The sequence below is a fragment of the Lottia gigantea genome (genome assembly GCF_000327385.1).
Source record: "Lottia gigantea unplaced genomic scaffold LOTGIsca_83, whole genome shotgun sequence".
Classification (NCBI taxonomy): Eukaryota; Metazoa; Mollusca; class Gastropoda; family Lottiidae; genus Lottia; species Lottia gigantea.
In genome coordinates this window covers 277579-290875 of record NW_008710756.1, presented here as the reverse complement: position 1 = coordinate 290875, position 13297 = coordinate 277579, and the positions used below count along the sequence as shown (strand labels likewise).

Sequence of the window (13297 nt, the reverse complement as noted above, 5' to 3'; positions counted from 1 at the left end):
AGAACTTAGATTTGCTGCTTTGTGTAATCAACTATCTGACTGTGATGTTCGACAAAATTTCAGAGTAGTAGGAGGCTGTGGGAGGATTAAAGACACCGCTCTGACTAATACAGGATTCCAAGAATACTCAAATAAAATCTTAGCAATTGTGTTTGGTCATAAGGACGCTGGAGCCCAAACCAAACAAAGAATCTATCTAACTGACAATAGTACTGAAAAGCTTAAGATAATGAAAGAATGTGAAACATATTTCTATATAATAATTGCTGAATTATCTAACTATTAAACTTACTCTAGAAAGATCTTCAGGTCATCTTTAAGAAATCTTATCCAGGCTTTCTCAAGTTTACCGATAGTATTGTCTTTTATTGTATCAAACACCGATGCTTCTATAAAATCTTGGGAAGATGCTAGTTTTTGGTAAAGTATATTTATATCTGCTTCAGCTACATCTAAATTAAAGAAAAATATTGTGATTCTATAGACTAAGCTAAAGCAAAAGTGCAGATCAGAATATTTAGATCAACAATGGGATAAACCAGTTTCTTTTGGATGTCCTCTTACATGCTTCCAGAAATTTCTTTGTTGCCCTTATTTTGGCTTTTAAGTTAATACAGATTTTTACTAGAAAATTTGATTTTTGTTTTCACTGCCAATTCTACCAAAATAACTAATTCCTTATCTCTACCTTTCCTTCTTGAAGTTTGAGATACTCTGACCTTATTTCAAAACTCTACTGACACCTGGTTCCAAGAAGAAAATATGTGTAGTATCAGATAGGGTTTCAGGCACTAATTTTCATATGGCAACTTTAAAGGCAAGAGTGTGCCATCGAGTGCAAGTCATACATTTTTTTTTTTTTAAGACACTCGCATATAAAAAAAAAGACATCGGTTGAAATAGAAAGTGAAATTCTTAGTTCGAGATATATTTTGAAGGAATTATGCAATGTTCGTACATTTCTACTACTTCTGAAGACTTAAATAAACCCCCATAATGGTGCAACTCTCCCTTTAAATTCCATCTAAAAATTACAACTGGCCATACCTATATTGTGTGGACTATCTTGTGAGATATAATTATTATATATAGACCAAGCATGTCTTAATCGTAATAATCTATCAGCAGATTTATCTTCACTAGCTCCATATTCTCTTACATCTTGCCAAAACAATAGATTAGATACTGTATTATTTTCATCATTACTGTAAAAAACAAACACATTCAAATTGAAAAATATTGTCAGTGTAGGTCATATTCATGTAATATTGGTTGGTTGGTTGGTTGGTAGATGACAAGTTAACGTTCCCTTCCAGCTGATGCTGATATCGCAAACTGAAATCATATATTATTAATATCTGCATCTTTATATAGTGTCTAATACATCCAACTTAGTTCCGTCTCCACTAAAGGGAAGCAATGATTTTTACAATGAAAACAACTTCACAAGAATCCTATTGACCAGCTGGTTCTTGGCCAAAATATATTGGCATTTATCTTTCCTGAATTATTTGTACATATTTACTACTGGAACTATAAGAAAAAATAACTTAATCAAAATCACCAGACTTTCACACCCTGACCAAGGTTAGAGTCCACAACCACTATTATACAATATCCTAACCATAACAACAAATCAGGTATTGCTCATGTCTTAATTTCTTCTAGAATATTCTTTTTGCTGTTTGAATTCACAAATAATGGGTCAAACAGATAAGAGGATGTTTCTAATGATCTTCTGAAAATAAATTGCATTTTATACACATTGCATGTATTGTGATTTAACCATTATTAATACGGAATCTTTGCTTACTCTTCAAGATAAGTAGCAAAAGGTCCACCAGCTAGTTTATCTGTACTTAGAGCTAAAATTAATCTTTCTTTTGTTGATCTGAAATGAACAATAGAAATGCTAATTCCTGAAAATTCTGTTTGACAACACAAGGAACACATACTGTTAACAGTTTCAATATGGAATCTCTACACTCACATTGTGAATAATATTAACACCACAATGTGACTGAATTAGTCTTCTTAGGCTTCATCCGTCTTAGGGATTTTTCTTTTGTAACTTTCTATGTTGAATGCCATAAGCATATGGCCAACAGGATTTATAATATAATTGTCTCTGATAGTTTATCATCTGAAAGACAGACCGTCATCATCCAATCATATCCATTTTCCTTTCAATTGCATGCTCTGCACGTGATTATCGACAACGACCAGATTTTTATCTCTTAGTGTGCCCATGCCAGTCGTTGAAACTCAAGACAAGACTCTAAACAGCGACACAAGTCTCTGACAAAGACCACTTGTTTGCCTACACCTTTATTAAGCTTACCTAGATGTTGCTGTTCTGCTATATCGAGCTGATTTGATATCTCTATTCATGTTACGACTAGTTACTTGATCCCACGTAGAGATACGAGACAGATTTAACGCTTCTTCTGGCCACACAGGCATTGAATGTACTAATGATATGGAAGGGAAAAATGGCAAACTATTTTTGGGTTCTGGTTTCTTCAATTTAAACTGAACCATGGCTCTTTCTTCATCCTCACTATAAAATGTATAATATTTGAAAACATATTTCTCATCATTGCCACAGACAGACAGGACTGCTAGTAACTGGCAGCATCTGAGTACGACATGAGTACAATGTAATCTGCACTGATCTAGTTGATTGGAGATACTAGTTAAAAAGTTTTAATTTCATAAAAGTCTCACTTCAAATCATACAGACATGAGATTTTTCCATCTGCAGTCACTTGCAATTGGCATTGACATGAAATTACGAAAAAATCAACAACCAACACTAACCTTAAAGGCTTCTGTCTTTCAAAATGCATAAGAAATCTGGCTATCCAGTAAGCTCTCAGACGTCGCAAGACATCATACTGAGTTCGAAGAAATATTGTATGTGTTAAACCAACATTACTTGCAGCTCGGGTTATTTGTTCTTTAGCATCATTAGTGAGATTCAGTTTATATTTATCCTGTATATCCCTGAATATAAGATTTGAATTAATCAACATATGATGTAATAGCATTACCAGTTATCTTATTAATCATATTTTTGTGGATATCAAGAAGCGTAAGAAACATGACATGTTTAGAGTGTGTTCTGACCATAATACTGGTACTATGATTTTTTTGTCTAAAAGATTTGAGTAAGTTAAATTAAACCAAATTATTTCAGATAAAACAGGCATGATTTCAATCCAAATAGAAGTTCTGATTTCATCTTCTTCAAAGTGTTTTAGAAATGGTAGTTAAATTAATTGCTGAATTCATATTCATAAACTTATCAAAAGAAACCAAATGGTATCAAAAGAAACCGAAAATTAAGATTTCACCTGAAGAGACAGTTTCTAGTTTCAATAAATACTTCTTCATCATAATCTTCCATAGAATCTTTAAAATATTCACAATCTAACCAGAAATTTAATAGATGTACACCAGTAGTGTCGTTTAAAAACTCTTTAAATGATTCCATACCCACATACTAAAACATATTAAGAAATGAGCATTTAGGAATTGTCTATATTTTTGTTATACCATCTTGCCAAACCATGACAATAAATAATATTTACTAGAAAAGAATATATTTATGGGTTCTTTTCCAAAATTTGCAGAGCCATGATACTGGAAAACAGTTGCTTCTAAAGTGGGGAACTCCAGGTGTTCCCTAGACTATACCCCTACTATTGTTCTATTTATTTTGACCAATGATACCTAGAAACCATTTTGTTGAACCAGGCACAAAAATAAAGCAGAAAATATTTCTAAGAGATTTGAGTCTTCCTCAAATTCACCACCTGTGTTTTCAGCAATTCAAATTTTGGACCCAAAAAGCAGAACATTAATTGAAATAAGTATTGGCCCACCAATGGCCAGCTCATTTGCATGTTCCATATTCATATCAAATTTAAATATTTGGTTCCAATACTCACAGTGCCAATAACTTGTTCTTTCATCTGTTGAAATGTCATTTTTAATCTGCCTTCTAAATTTCTGACATCAGTTTCTGTTTGAGCTTCACTAACTAAATCATCTTCAAAGGTTACAAATGGTTCACCAGTAGGGACAGGTGTTTCACGTAATAACGCATCAAAATGGAAGAATGGTATTTTGAAATATTCTGCATAGTTGACTGGTGCTGATAATACCCTATAAAATACATTGAAATTTCTTTTATAAATTTAGAAATCAAAAACCTGTTAACTGAAATCTTCTGTTCTACATTATTAGACCATGAACAGATCTTCTGAATTAAAAAATATGTTTTAAGATGAAATATTATTGGAGTTTTTCAAGCAGATTCTCTATTAGAATAAATATAGCAAGTAAAGACCATTATCGTACCGTGATCCTCTAAGAAAAGCAGCCTCTGTAGATGATGTAGGGGGTTTGGGTTTGGTTTTCTTCGAAGAGAAACTTTTGCGATCTAAAAAAAAGAAAAGTATATGTGCTCAAAACCCTCCTGGTTCAAACCTACAAAAAACTGACATTGAGTGTAAACTAGGACTCTATGAAAAAAATTTCTAAAATTCATTTAACAATATTGATATTAGTATCCATCATAGAGAAAAGCATTTACCTTTCTCAGATTTCTCCAATAATAATCCCTCTGATGGAATAACTTCTACTTGTGATGAGATTCTGAAAATATCATTAATAAAGATTATTATATTGTTTCTTGTTCAATATTAGGAAAGCTAACTTAGAGTTGAGGTGACAATAAATATAATTTGTACTTTCTTGTGTTCCTGCAACTCAATGGACAAATTCTATGTCGTATGCCTGCCAAAGAGAGTATCATGATGCAACCAGCACCAAACCTGAAAGTAACACGTTTTACATTTCTTCAATCATTTTTATTTTAACTTGCAAAATTAAAAAAGTCTGCACCATACCTTGCTGCTCTTTTAACAGTGCTTGGAGAACCAGTAATTGTCCTCTCTCTTTCCATCACCATTCCTGTTGGACTTCTGACATGGTCAAATCGTCCAGAAGCAAATCTATCAGAAGATCTATTTTTGGAGGAACTTTCAAAAGAAGTGGTAGGTAACGACTGCTGTCCTTGATTTCTGACTGAAACAGAAAGAAAGGTATACCTATACAATAAATACAGACACAATGATACCTTCGAGAGAAACACTGTGACCTTGTTTCCAAGGTCATGCTCAGGGTTTGGAATAAGATTTGAACTTTGTTTTGATTTCTTTGGCCCTCACCTTATGGTTCATCAGAAATGCCACTGTTGGCAAATCCATTGAATTACTTTTGGTGGTATCTGACAATCGCCATCAACAACAACAACACGAAACCAAAACAGAATTTCTTGAATCAGTCGCATTAAAAATCTTATACTTACAAAGGTAGCCTTTGATGGGATCACTTAGTGCCTTACTACCTGGTCGCTGATATTTAAACAATTCACGAAGATCATTCCAGTTACCATGGTCTTCGAGGAGATCGTCTTCAGCACTATTATCACCACTAATACTAAGACTAGATATAAAACTCTCCGATTCCCTGCTGTACCCTCTTATCTGACGACTCGACCCACGACTAGCAGAATTCCTATCATCTAATGCTCGAAGTAATAATTTACATAATTTCAATTCCCTGAATAGTTGAGTGCTGAAAATAAATAGAATCACGATGTTGAATGATTTCGGATGTTGTAGAGGTCTTGTGACTCAGTAACGTTATCATACTTTTTGTGATTCACCATTTAAACTCTTTTTGTCGACTTTACGGTTTTTTCAGGAAACTAACAGACAGTTATTGACATTCTAGATTCCATTCAGTGTATGGCGTTTTGACAGTGAAAATACATCTAAATATATGATAATCTTTTACTTTTGAGTTCTCCTTGAATTAGCAGTAACCATTATTAGGTTAATGACCTGCTGTTACATACCTCATAAATAAAGGAAGTCGTTCCTCTCTAGCCCACTGTAACATGTTTTCTCTGACTGTGTCTGTAGCACCATAAGGTAATGGTGGTGATGGTGATACATATCCCATAGAATCAGACGCAGTAGTGTTGTATGGTGATGATACCTCTTCAAAGGCACCAGTCAGTCTGTCGTAAGCCAAAGCTTGAGGGAACACTGGTAAGGCCAGGAAAGCATTGAAGTAGTCCAAGAACAGATCATCATAGGTTAGAAGATCTTCCAAATTCTCTGGAGTTATCTCTAAAGCTAAAAGAAAAATAGATAACTTAGTTTTCAAACAATTACTTCCAATTTGAAGGAAGACTCTTTAGAACTCCTAATTAATCGTTCAATTCATTATATACCTTTCCGTAACCATTCCTTGACTGAAAGATTCTGATGATATTCATACGACGTGATCATTTTCCACCAGCTCATTTCAAAACACAGAATATCTGGTGTAGACATAAACACTCATTTACTAATGTCATATATAAATATAATCCTATTTTAGATTTACTCCTAAGTTATATCTAAGGGTTCATTAAACAATAAAATAATCGTATCGTGACATGAATTTAAACCTTATTTAAAATACCTTTTCTTCATCTAACCTTATAGCCACTTGGATAAAGTAGCAGATTTAAACTTGACAAAAAATTGATCGAAGTATTATTATCGATGTTAATTCCATTTTAAAACATTTGTTCTTGAGCATTATCAACACATTTGTGTGAACTAGATAATTTCTTATAATGTGTGATCTCAAGCAATTGTGAAAGAATTAACTTGTGGAGTGTATGAGGAATTTATATCTTTCATGGGTTTTAAACCTTTATCTATCTTTGGTGGAGGTTTAGATCAATGTTCTCTGTTTCATGGGTAAAAGATTTTCCTCATTGATGAAGTGGTCCTTTAGTTTCATGGGTTGGTTTTTTGATAGAGTTTTTGATACACTTTATTTTTACTTTCGTGGGTAAAGGTTTTTAGTTTCATTGGTTTCATGGGTAGAGCATTAGACACATTCTTTTAGTTTCGTGAATAGACAAATGGGCGCATCTGTTTCAGTTTCAAGGGTATAGCTTCTGATGCCTTTGTTTTAGTTTTATAGAACTATTGATGCATCTCTATTAGGCCTACTTTCATGTAGATATTTTGATTGGTAGGCCTACTTTTGTTTTAGTTTCACGAGTTTAACTGTTGATTTTTTTTTGTTTTTGTTTCATGGATAGATCTGTTAATGCTTTTGTTTTGTTCAGCGGGTATATCTGTTGGTACACCTCTTTTAGTTTCATGGATAGATCTTTTGTTACGTTTGTTTTAGTTTCCTTGACAGATCTGTTAATGCTTTTGTTTTGTTCAGCGGGTATATCTGTTGGTACACCTCTTTTAGTTTCATGGATAGATCTTTTGTTACTTTTGTTTTAGTTTCCTTGACAGATCTGTTGATGCTTTTGTTTTGTTTCAAGGGTATATCTGTTGATTCAACTCTTTTACTTTCATGGATAAATTTTGTTTTAGTTTCATGGATATATCTTTTGACGCTTTAGTTTTTTGATGCCTTTATTTTGGTTTCATGGGTAGATATTTTGATAGGCCTACATCTATTTTTAGTATCATGTGTAGAGCTGTCGATGCACCTCATGGGTAGATCTTTGTAGTTTCGTGGGTGGATCTTTACTCGCATCTATTTTGATTTCACTTCTACTATTAAAATTTCCTCTCACGAAATCCTGTGAACGCCTGAGTTCGCGATGGGAAATTTTAATGTGATTCTTTTAGTTTCATGAGTATGTTTCTTTAGGATTTGGCTGTTTCTAATTTAGCAAGATTTCCATGTAGTTTCAAACAATATAACTAATAAGCGTATACTAGCTCTATTGTAATGAAATAAAAAAAGGGGTCGTGTTACATACAAAAGACTGATTGAAAATACCTGTGTTAACATGATATACCTATAGTAATTTAGTACATAGCAATATTTTATATCTGAATATTAGACCTAATACCACAGTATATTAAAAATTATGAATTATATATTTTGTCGTCTTATATGTTATAAAGAATTACATTTGATACATTGACATATTGAATAATAAGTGAAATGAAGTGGCAAATGGCTTTTTACAGTTTGATAAATTGATATTTAGCACATGATTGTGTGTATTAAAAGAAAAAAGAAACGATAGCTTAACAATAAAGTGCACAGATATAGGTGACACTTGATTTCTATTTTGCCTTATGTTGTTTCAGGCTTTAAGAGTTAAAAGAAAATAACACAGACCTACTAAGAAGCATATTGATATTTTGTTTCAATTTCATATATTTATTCAATTAAATAACTTACCTTTCATATTGTAGGTTTCATATATACCATATGCTGTGAATAAATCCTTTAAATTGCATAATTATGTATTCTTTCCTAATTCATTTAGGACAACGTCGACTATATTGTTAAGACATTGACATGTTGACATATGAGAGCTATAGAGGTTCTTTAAGCTAATGTTTATTGTTGCTAGGTGCAATATATCCACCATATTTGTCTATATAGCCTATAGCCCTATGGGAAATAAGATTAGTACGACTCGGCGACTTAGTAAGGATTAGTGACTATTTAATCCATTCTTGAAGAAACTTGATTAGTTAAAAAAATAATCCAATCTTTTTTAAACACACAGTAAAGGCTACACGATTTCTAGCTATTCCTTACAATAAGAAATTTCGTTTATAATTTAAATTAACCCCATTACGAATTAATGGTATTGAGAAAAACATTATTAATTCACTGACAAAGAAAGGATTTAAAAATTTAAACCATTGACGTAAAGTTTTTTATTCCTGTACTGATTAAGCAAAACTACAAAATGAATTTCATTTAAGATTGTTTGACGACTTTTTTTTAAACTTAAGTGTTAATTTGATAATTGATTTGAAAAGAATGTTTTTTTCGGAATGTTTTGAGCAAGGAAGTAATATAACTGTTACTGGTATCTAAGAAGTCGTAATAATCAGTGATAAATACTAATGTCTAAAATCAATCTTTCTGACAGTTAAGGAGATTTATATCGATTCTGTATAAGAAAATGCTAATATAAGAAACATTTATTGATATTGTTACAATGAAACAGATTCTTAACAAGACCTAAATATGCCATTAGTTTTAGTTTATTTAGATTGTTGAAATAACCATTTGTCGTTTAATATTTTACAATCGAGAGCATATTTCTGTCCATGAAGATAGTTGGTATTGTATAATTGTATAAAGCATGGATGGTGTTTGGCAAGTTGTATTTAAAATAGAAAGTATTGATAGTGTATTGATAAATATTGATTGTATGGTATGTTGTATATTGTATAGTAAGTATTGCTAGTGTTTGGTATGTTGTATATATATAGTTGGTATTGTATGGTAAGTATATATTGCTTGAAAAAGATTCCTGTTTGCGAATTGAAACGTTGCTTAAAGAGGAGTAGTATATCCATAATAGTGTTTTATTTATATAATGTTCTATCTACTTCTAAATGTCATTCAAGGAGTATTGATAGTGTTTGGTATGTTGTATATTATATAGCAAGTATGGGTAGTGTTTGGTATATTGTAAATTAAGTATTGATAGTGTTTGGTATGTTGTATATTATATAGTAAGTATGGGTAGCGTTTGGTATATTGTATAGTAAGTATGGGTAGTGTTTGGTATGTTGTATATTATATAGTAAGTATGGGTAGTGTTTGGTATATTGTATAGTAAGTATTGATAGTGTTTAGTATGTTGTATATTATATAGTAAGTATGGGTAGTGTTTGGTATATTGTATAGTAAGTATTGCTAGTGTTTGGTATGTTGTATATTGTATAGTAAGTACATGGATAGCGTTTGATATGATATATGAATATGGGATTGTAAAATTGAAATGAAAGAATAGATTGGAATGATGTATATATATATATATAGTTGGTATATGACCTACAATATATAATATTGTTCTCTAACAGAACTTGATATCAATTGTTGATTAATATATATTATCTAATATTTGTGTGTTAAGTGCTTTCATAACACTATGAAATTAAAATGCTCTTATATATGTGACTTAACTTTTGACTTTATATTTACAATGTATGTTCTTGATAAAGTTAATTAACAATCATTTAAATTTAATTAAAGTATTTCATTGAAACACCTGAAGTCACTATGGGACTAGGATTGCTAAATTATCATTATTTGGGTTATTTTTTATTGCTTATTAAACCAGGTGGATTAATAATAATAATAAATAAAAACATGTGTCTATTATTCATATAATGCAAAATTCATATCATGAATATAAATTTTCAAAGATAATCATGGTCAAAAGTGGTTCCTGCAATTTAGAGAAAGGTAGAGTAATAAGATTATCATTATGTATGACTTCAGAGACCATTATTACCATAGGAATATATCATGCTCTACAATAATGACTTGACCATTATTTTATCTACAATAGTGACCATTATTCTTATTATAGAAAAATAGCATGCCCTACAAAATGACCTGTACCATTATTTTTCTACAGTAGCGACCAATATTATTATTATAGAAAAATATCACGCCCTACAATAATGACTTATACCATTATTTTTCTACAATAATACTTTAGAGACCATTATTATTATAGACATAGATTATACTCTACATTATAGTTTTAAAATCATTATTATGCTCTACAATACTGTGGTAGACCAATATAATGCAGTAATAATATTTAATATATCATGCTCTACAATACAATGTAGTTATTATTTTATTATTCTACTATTTAGAATATCAGGGTTTAGAGAACTATACACGATATTAAGTCATTTTAAGAATATATAATGTCACTACATAAACAATAATAAATGAATAATAGTTTGACATGGCTGAAACAAAGATAATATATTCTATTTACAACATTCTAATGTACATTTTCTTTAAAGTGTAATTTAAAGAAGCAAAACATGAGCACCGGGTTAGTTAATTTATCAATAATATAACATTGTATACTATGTCAGATACAAATTTGACTGTTCTATTTCTAATTTTCTTCACAGTAGGCCCATTTTTCTATATCAAAACCACACTTTCACAGCAATCTCAAAAAGCAATGGCTCCAAAAATTTCAAATCAAAATTCAATAACGTATAAAAATAGAAATAGTATATTGTCATCACTTCAATCCAAAATTTTAAAATACTTTAAAAACATGATGGAATCAAAAATGTAAAATGAGTTATGAAATTTTATGAACAAATTCAGTAAACCTGATAAACTTGACTATATGCATGATTTTTTCACCTACTTTGAAATAATATTACTATGACTATTTGAAATGACTGGTTAAAAAAAAATTCAAAATTCAAAACTATATGCATGATTTTTTCACCTACTTTGAAATAATATTACTATGACTATTTGAAATGACTGGTTAAAAAAAAATTCAAAATTCAAAACCTGTTTTCCAAATTTGTAAGATAATGTTTCGATTTTAACAACTACAGTATTATGACAATTGTTATCTGTATTTGAAAATGGAGAAAACAAAGGCACTAATCTAAATTCATTTAGTTGGACATTAAAAACAATTTCAATCAAATTAAAAGACAATTCCATTCTCAAAATATAAGATTTAATTATTCAAATTGCGTAACGTATCATATATAATTTCAATATCACAAACCACTAGCTTCACTAAGCCACCTCTAAAATTCTCGGCAGTACAAACTTAACAATTCTTGATAACAAACATCTCATCCATTTATAATTCAAAACAACAGATTTTAGTCGTCTGCTTTGAAACTTCTCCAGATTTTCTTTAAAATAGTTCTGGTCAAGATAGAATAAAATTGTCAAAACAACATCAACAACATCATAAACAATCTGATGTTACAATATTATAATGTATACATGTAATGCAATATAAGATATACAATTCAAAACATTTTGTTAAGATCCCTTTTACAATAAACATATACAATAACTAATATCAAGTTATCCCTCCAACAAAATAAATTTCATGAAATTGACAAATTCTCTCAATGTAGTTTGGTTCCCAGATGATCATGTTGGTCTGTTTCTAAAATCAGGAATTTCAACATCCAAGGCATCAAAAAGATCTTGTCCGTGTAACAGATTAGAATTTTGAGTTGGTGCATTGACTTCATAGTCTTGTTGAGTCAGACATGGCAGTATAGTTGATAATGATGATAATGATCTTGCTGTAGTCAGAAAACCCTACAAAAGATTTTAAAAATTCAACTGAAATTCTACATCTGACTTTAGTAAAAATAGAGTTATTTCCCTTTCAATGCGTTTGTCATTTTGTGTTCAATATATAATCTTGGGAGCTGCAGTGATTCAGTGAGTTCACACTTGTTCCCAAACCTGAAGGTCCAGGATTCAATCCCCCTGTAAGTGAGGGGTGGAAATGGAAAAAGCATCTAGTCGTTCGTATGAGACAATAAACCGAGGCCCTGTGTGCTACAGGCTGTGAACTTTAAAGATCCCTCGACAAAATGACCCTCTTTGCACACTATATGGCAGGAGAATTGATGTATATAGTATATATGAAAAAGAACACATGCTCTGGCATGTATAGTTTTATAATATTAATTCAGTCATGAACCTTGCCTAAATGCTCAAGTAATATGAAATTACAAACTTACAGGTGATTTGCTAAGGAAATCTTGATATGGAGTTTTCACTTTATAACCATTTGATTTGTCTTCACCAGAAATTAATAAATTTAATAAAACACCACAATCTTGATTGTTGTAGTCAATCCCTAGAAAAATACAACATTGTTGAAGTACAGTGCAAAAGCATTATCAAGTAACCATAATCAATCTTGCTGAAGTGCTATAATGGTACAATAATGAAGCATTCAAAATTGATCAAAAGCCACCTTAAAGGGACAGATGCTCGATTTTGGGGGGTTGATTTGATTTGAAATATGTAAATAGTCTTCAGAAGTACCAGAAATATATGAAAATAGTATAATTCCTTCAAAAATATTTCATACTAGGAATTTTACCCTCAATTTCTATATGTCTTTTCTATATATCACAGAGTATCTTAAAATGATGAGTTGTCATTTTAACATTCAAACAAGGATAATTCTGGACAAACATGGATTTGAATGTTCAAATTTCGACGGTGAGTTGTGAACATTAGGATAGCTGTAAAAGTCCTGTTTCTGAGACTAAAGTATGATTGGTCAAATAGAATGTAGCAGCTGTCCCTTTAAAGAACACTTGGATTATAATCATGATAGAACAAGAGGAGAGTTTAGAACAGCAAGAACAATCAGAGCTTCAAGAAGTAGAAAAGCAAA

At 31.0% G+C, this 13297-nt stretch overlaps 1 protein-coding gene across 1 annotated transcript in view; it reads right to left on the bottom strand.

The window, feature by feature from the left end:
* The window catches only part of LOTGIDRAFT_236545 (hypothetical protein), an 18285-nt gene extending 9952 nt beyond the window's left edge, over positions 1-8333 (bottom strand). The window contains exons 1-14 of the mRNA XM_009067520.1: positions 8293-8333; positions 6311-6400; positions 5930-6212; positions 5378-5646; positions 4917-5094; positions 4601-4662; positions 4366-4447; positions 3954-4170; positions 3357-3505; positions 2821-3006; positions 2342-2560; positions 1814-1891; positions 1048-1205; positions 293-452 (exon numbers count right to left, since the gene is read on the bottom strand). Of these exons, the coding sequence (XP_009065768.1) occupies positions 293-452; positions 1048-1205; positions 1814-1891; positions 2342-2560; positions 2821-3006; positions 3357-3505; positions 3954-4170; positions 4366-4447; positions 4601-4662; positions 4917-5094; positions 5378-5646; positions 5930-6212; positions 6311-6400; positions 8293-8299 (2138 nt within the window). The 5' untranslated portion in view covers positions 8300-8333. The remainder of the gene's footprint in view (positions 1-292; positions 453-1047; positions 1206-1813; positions 1892-2341; positions 2561-2820; positions 3007-3356; positions 3506-3953; positions 4171-4365; positions 4448-4600; positions 4663-4916; positions 5095-5377; positions 5647-5929; positions 6213-6310; positions 6401-8292) is intronic.
* Positions 8334-13297: the final 4964 nt, after the last annotated feature.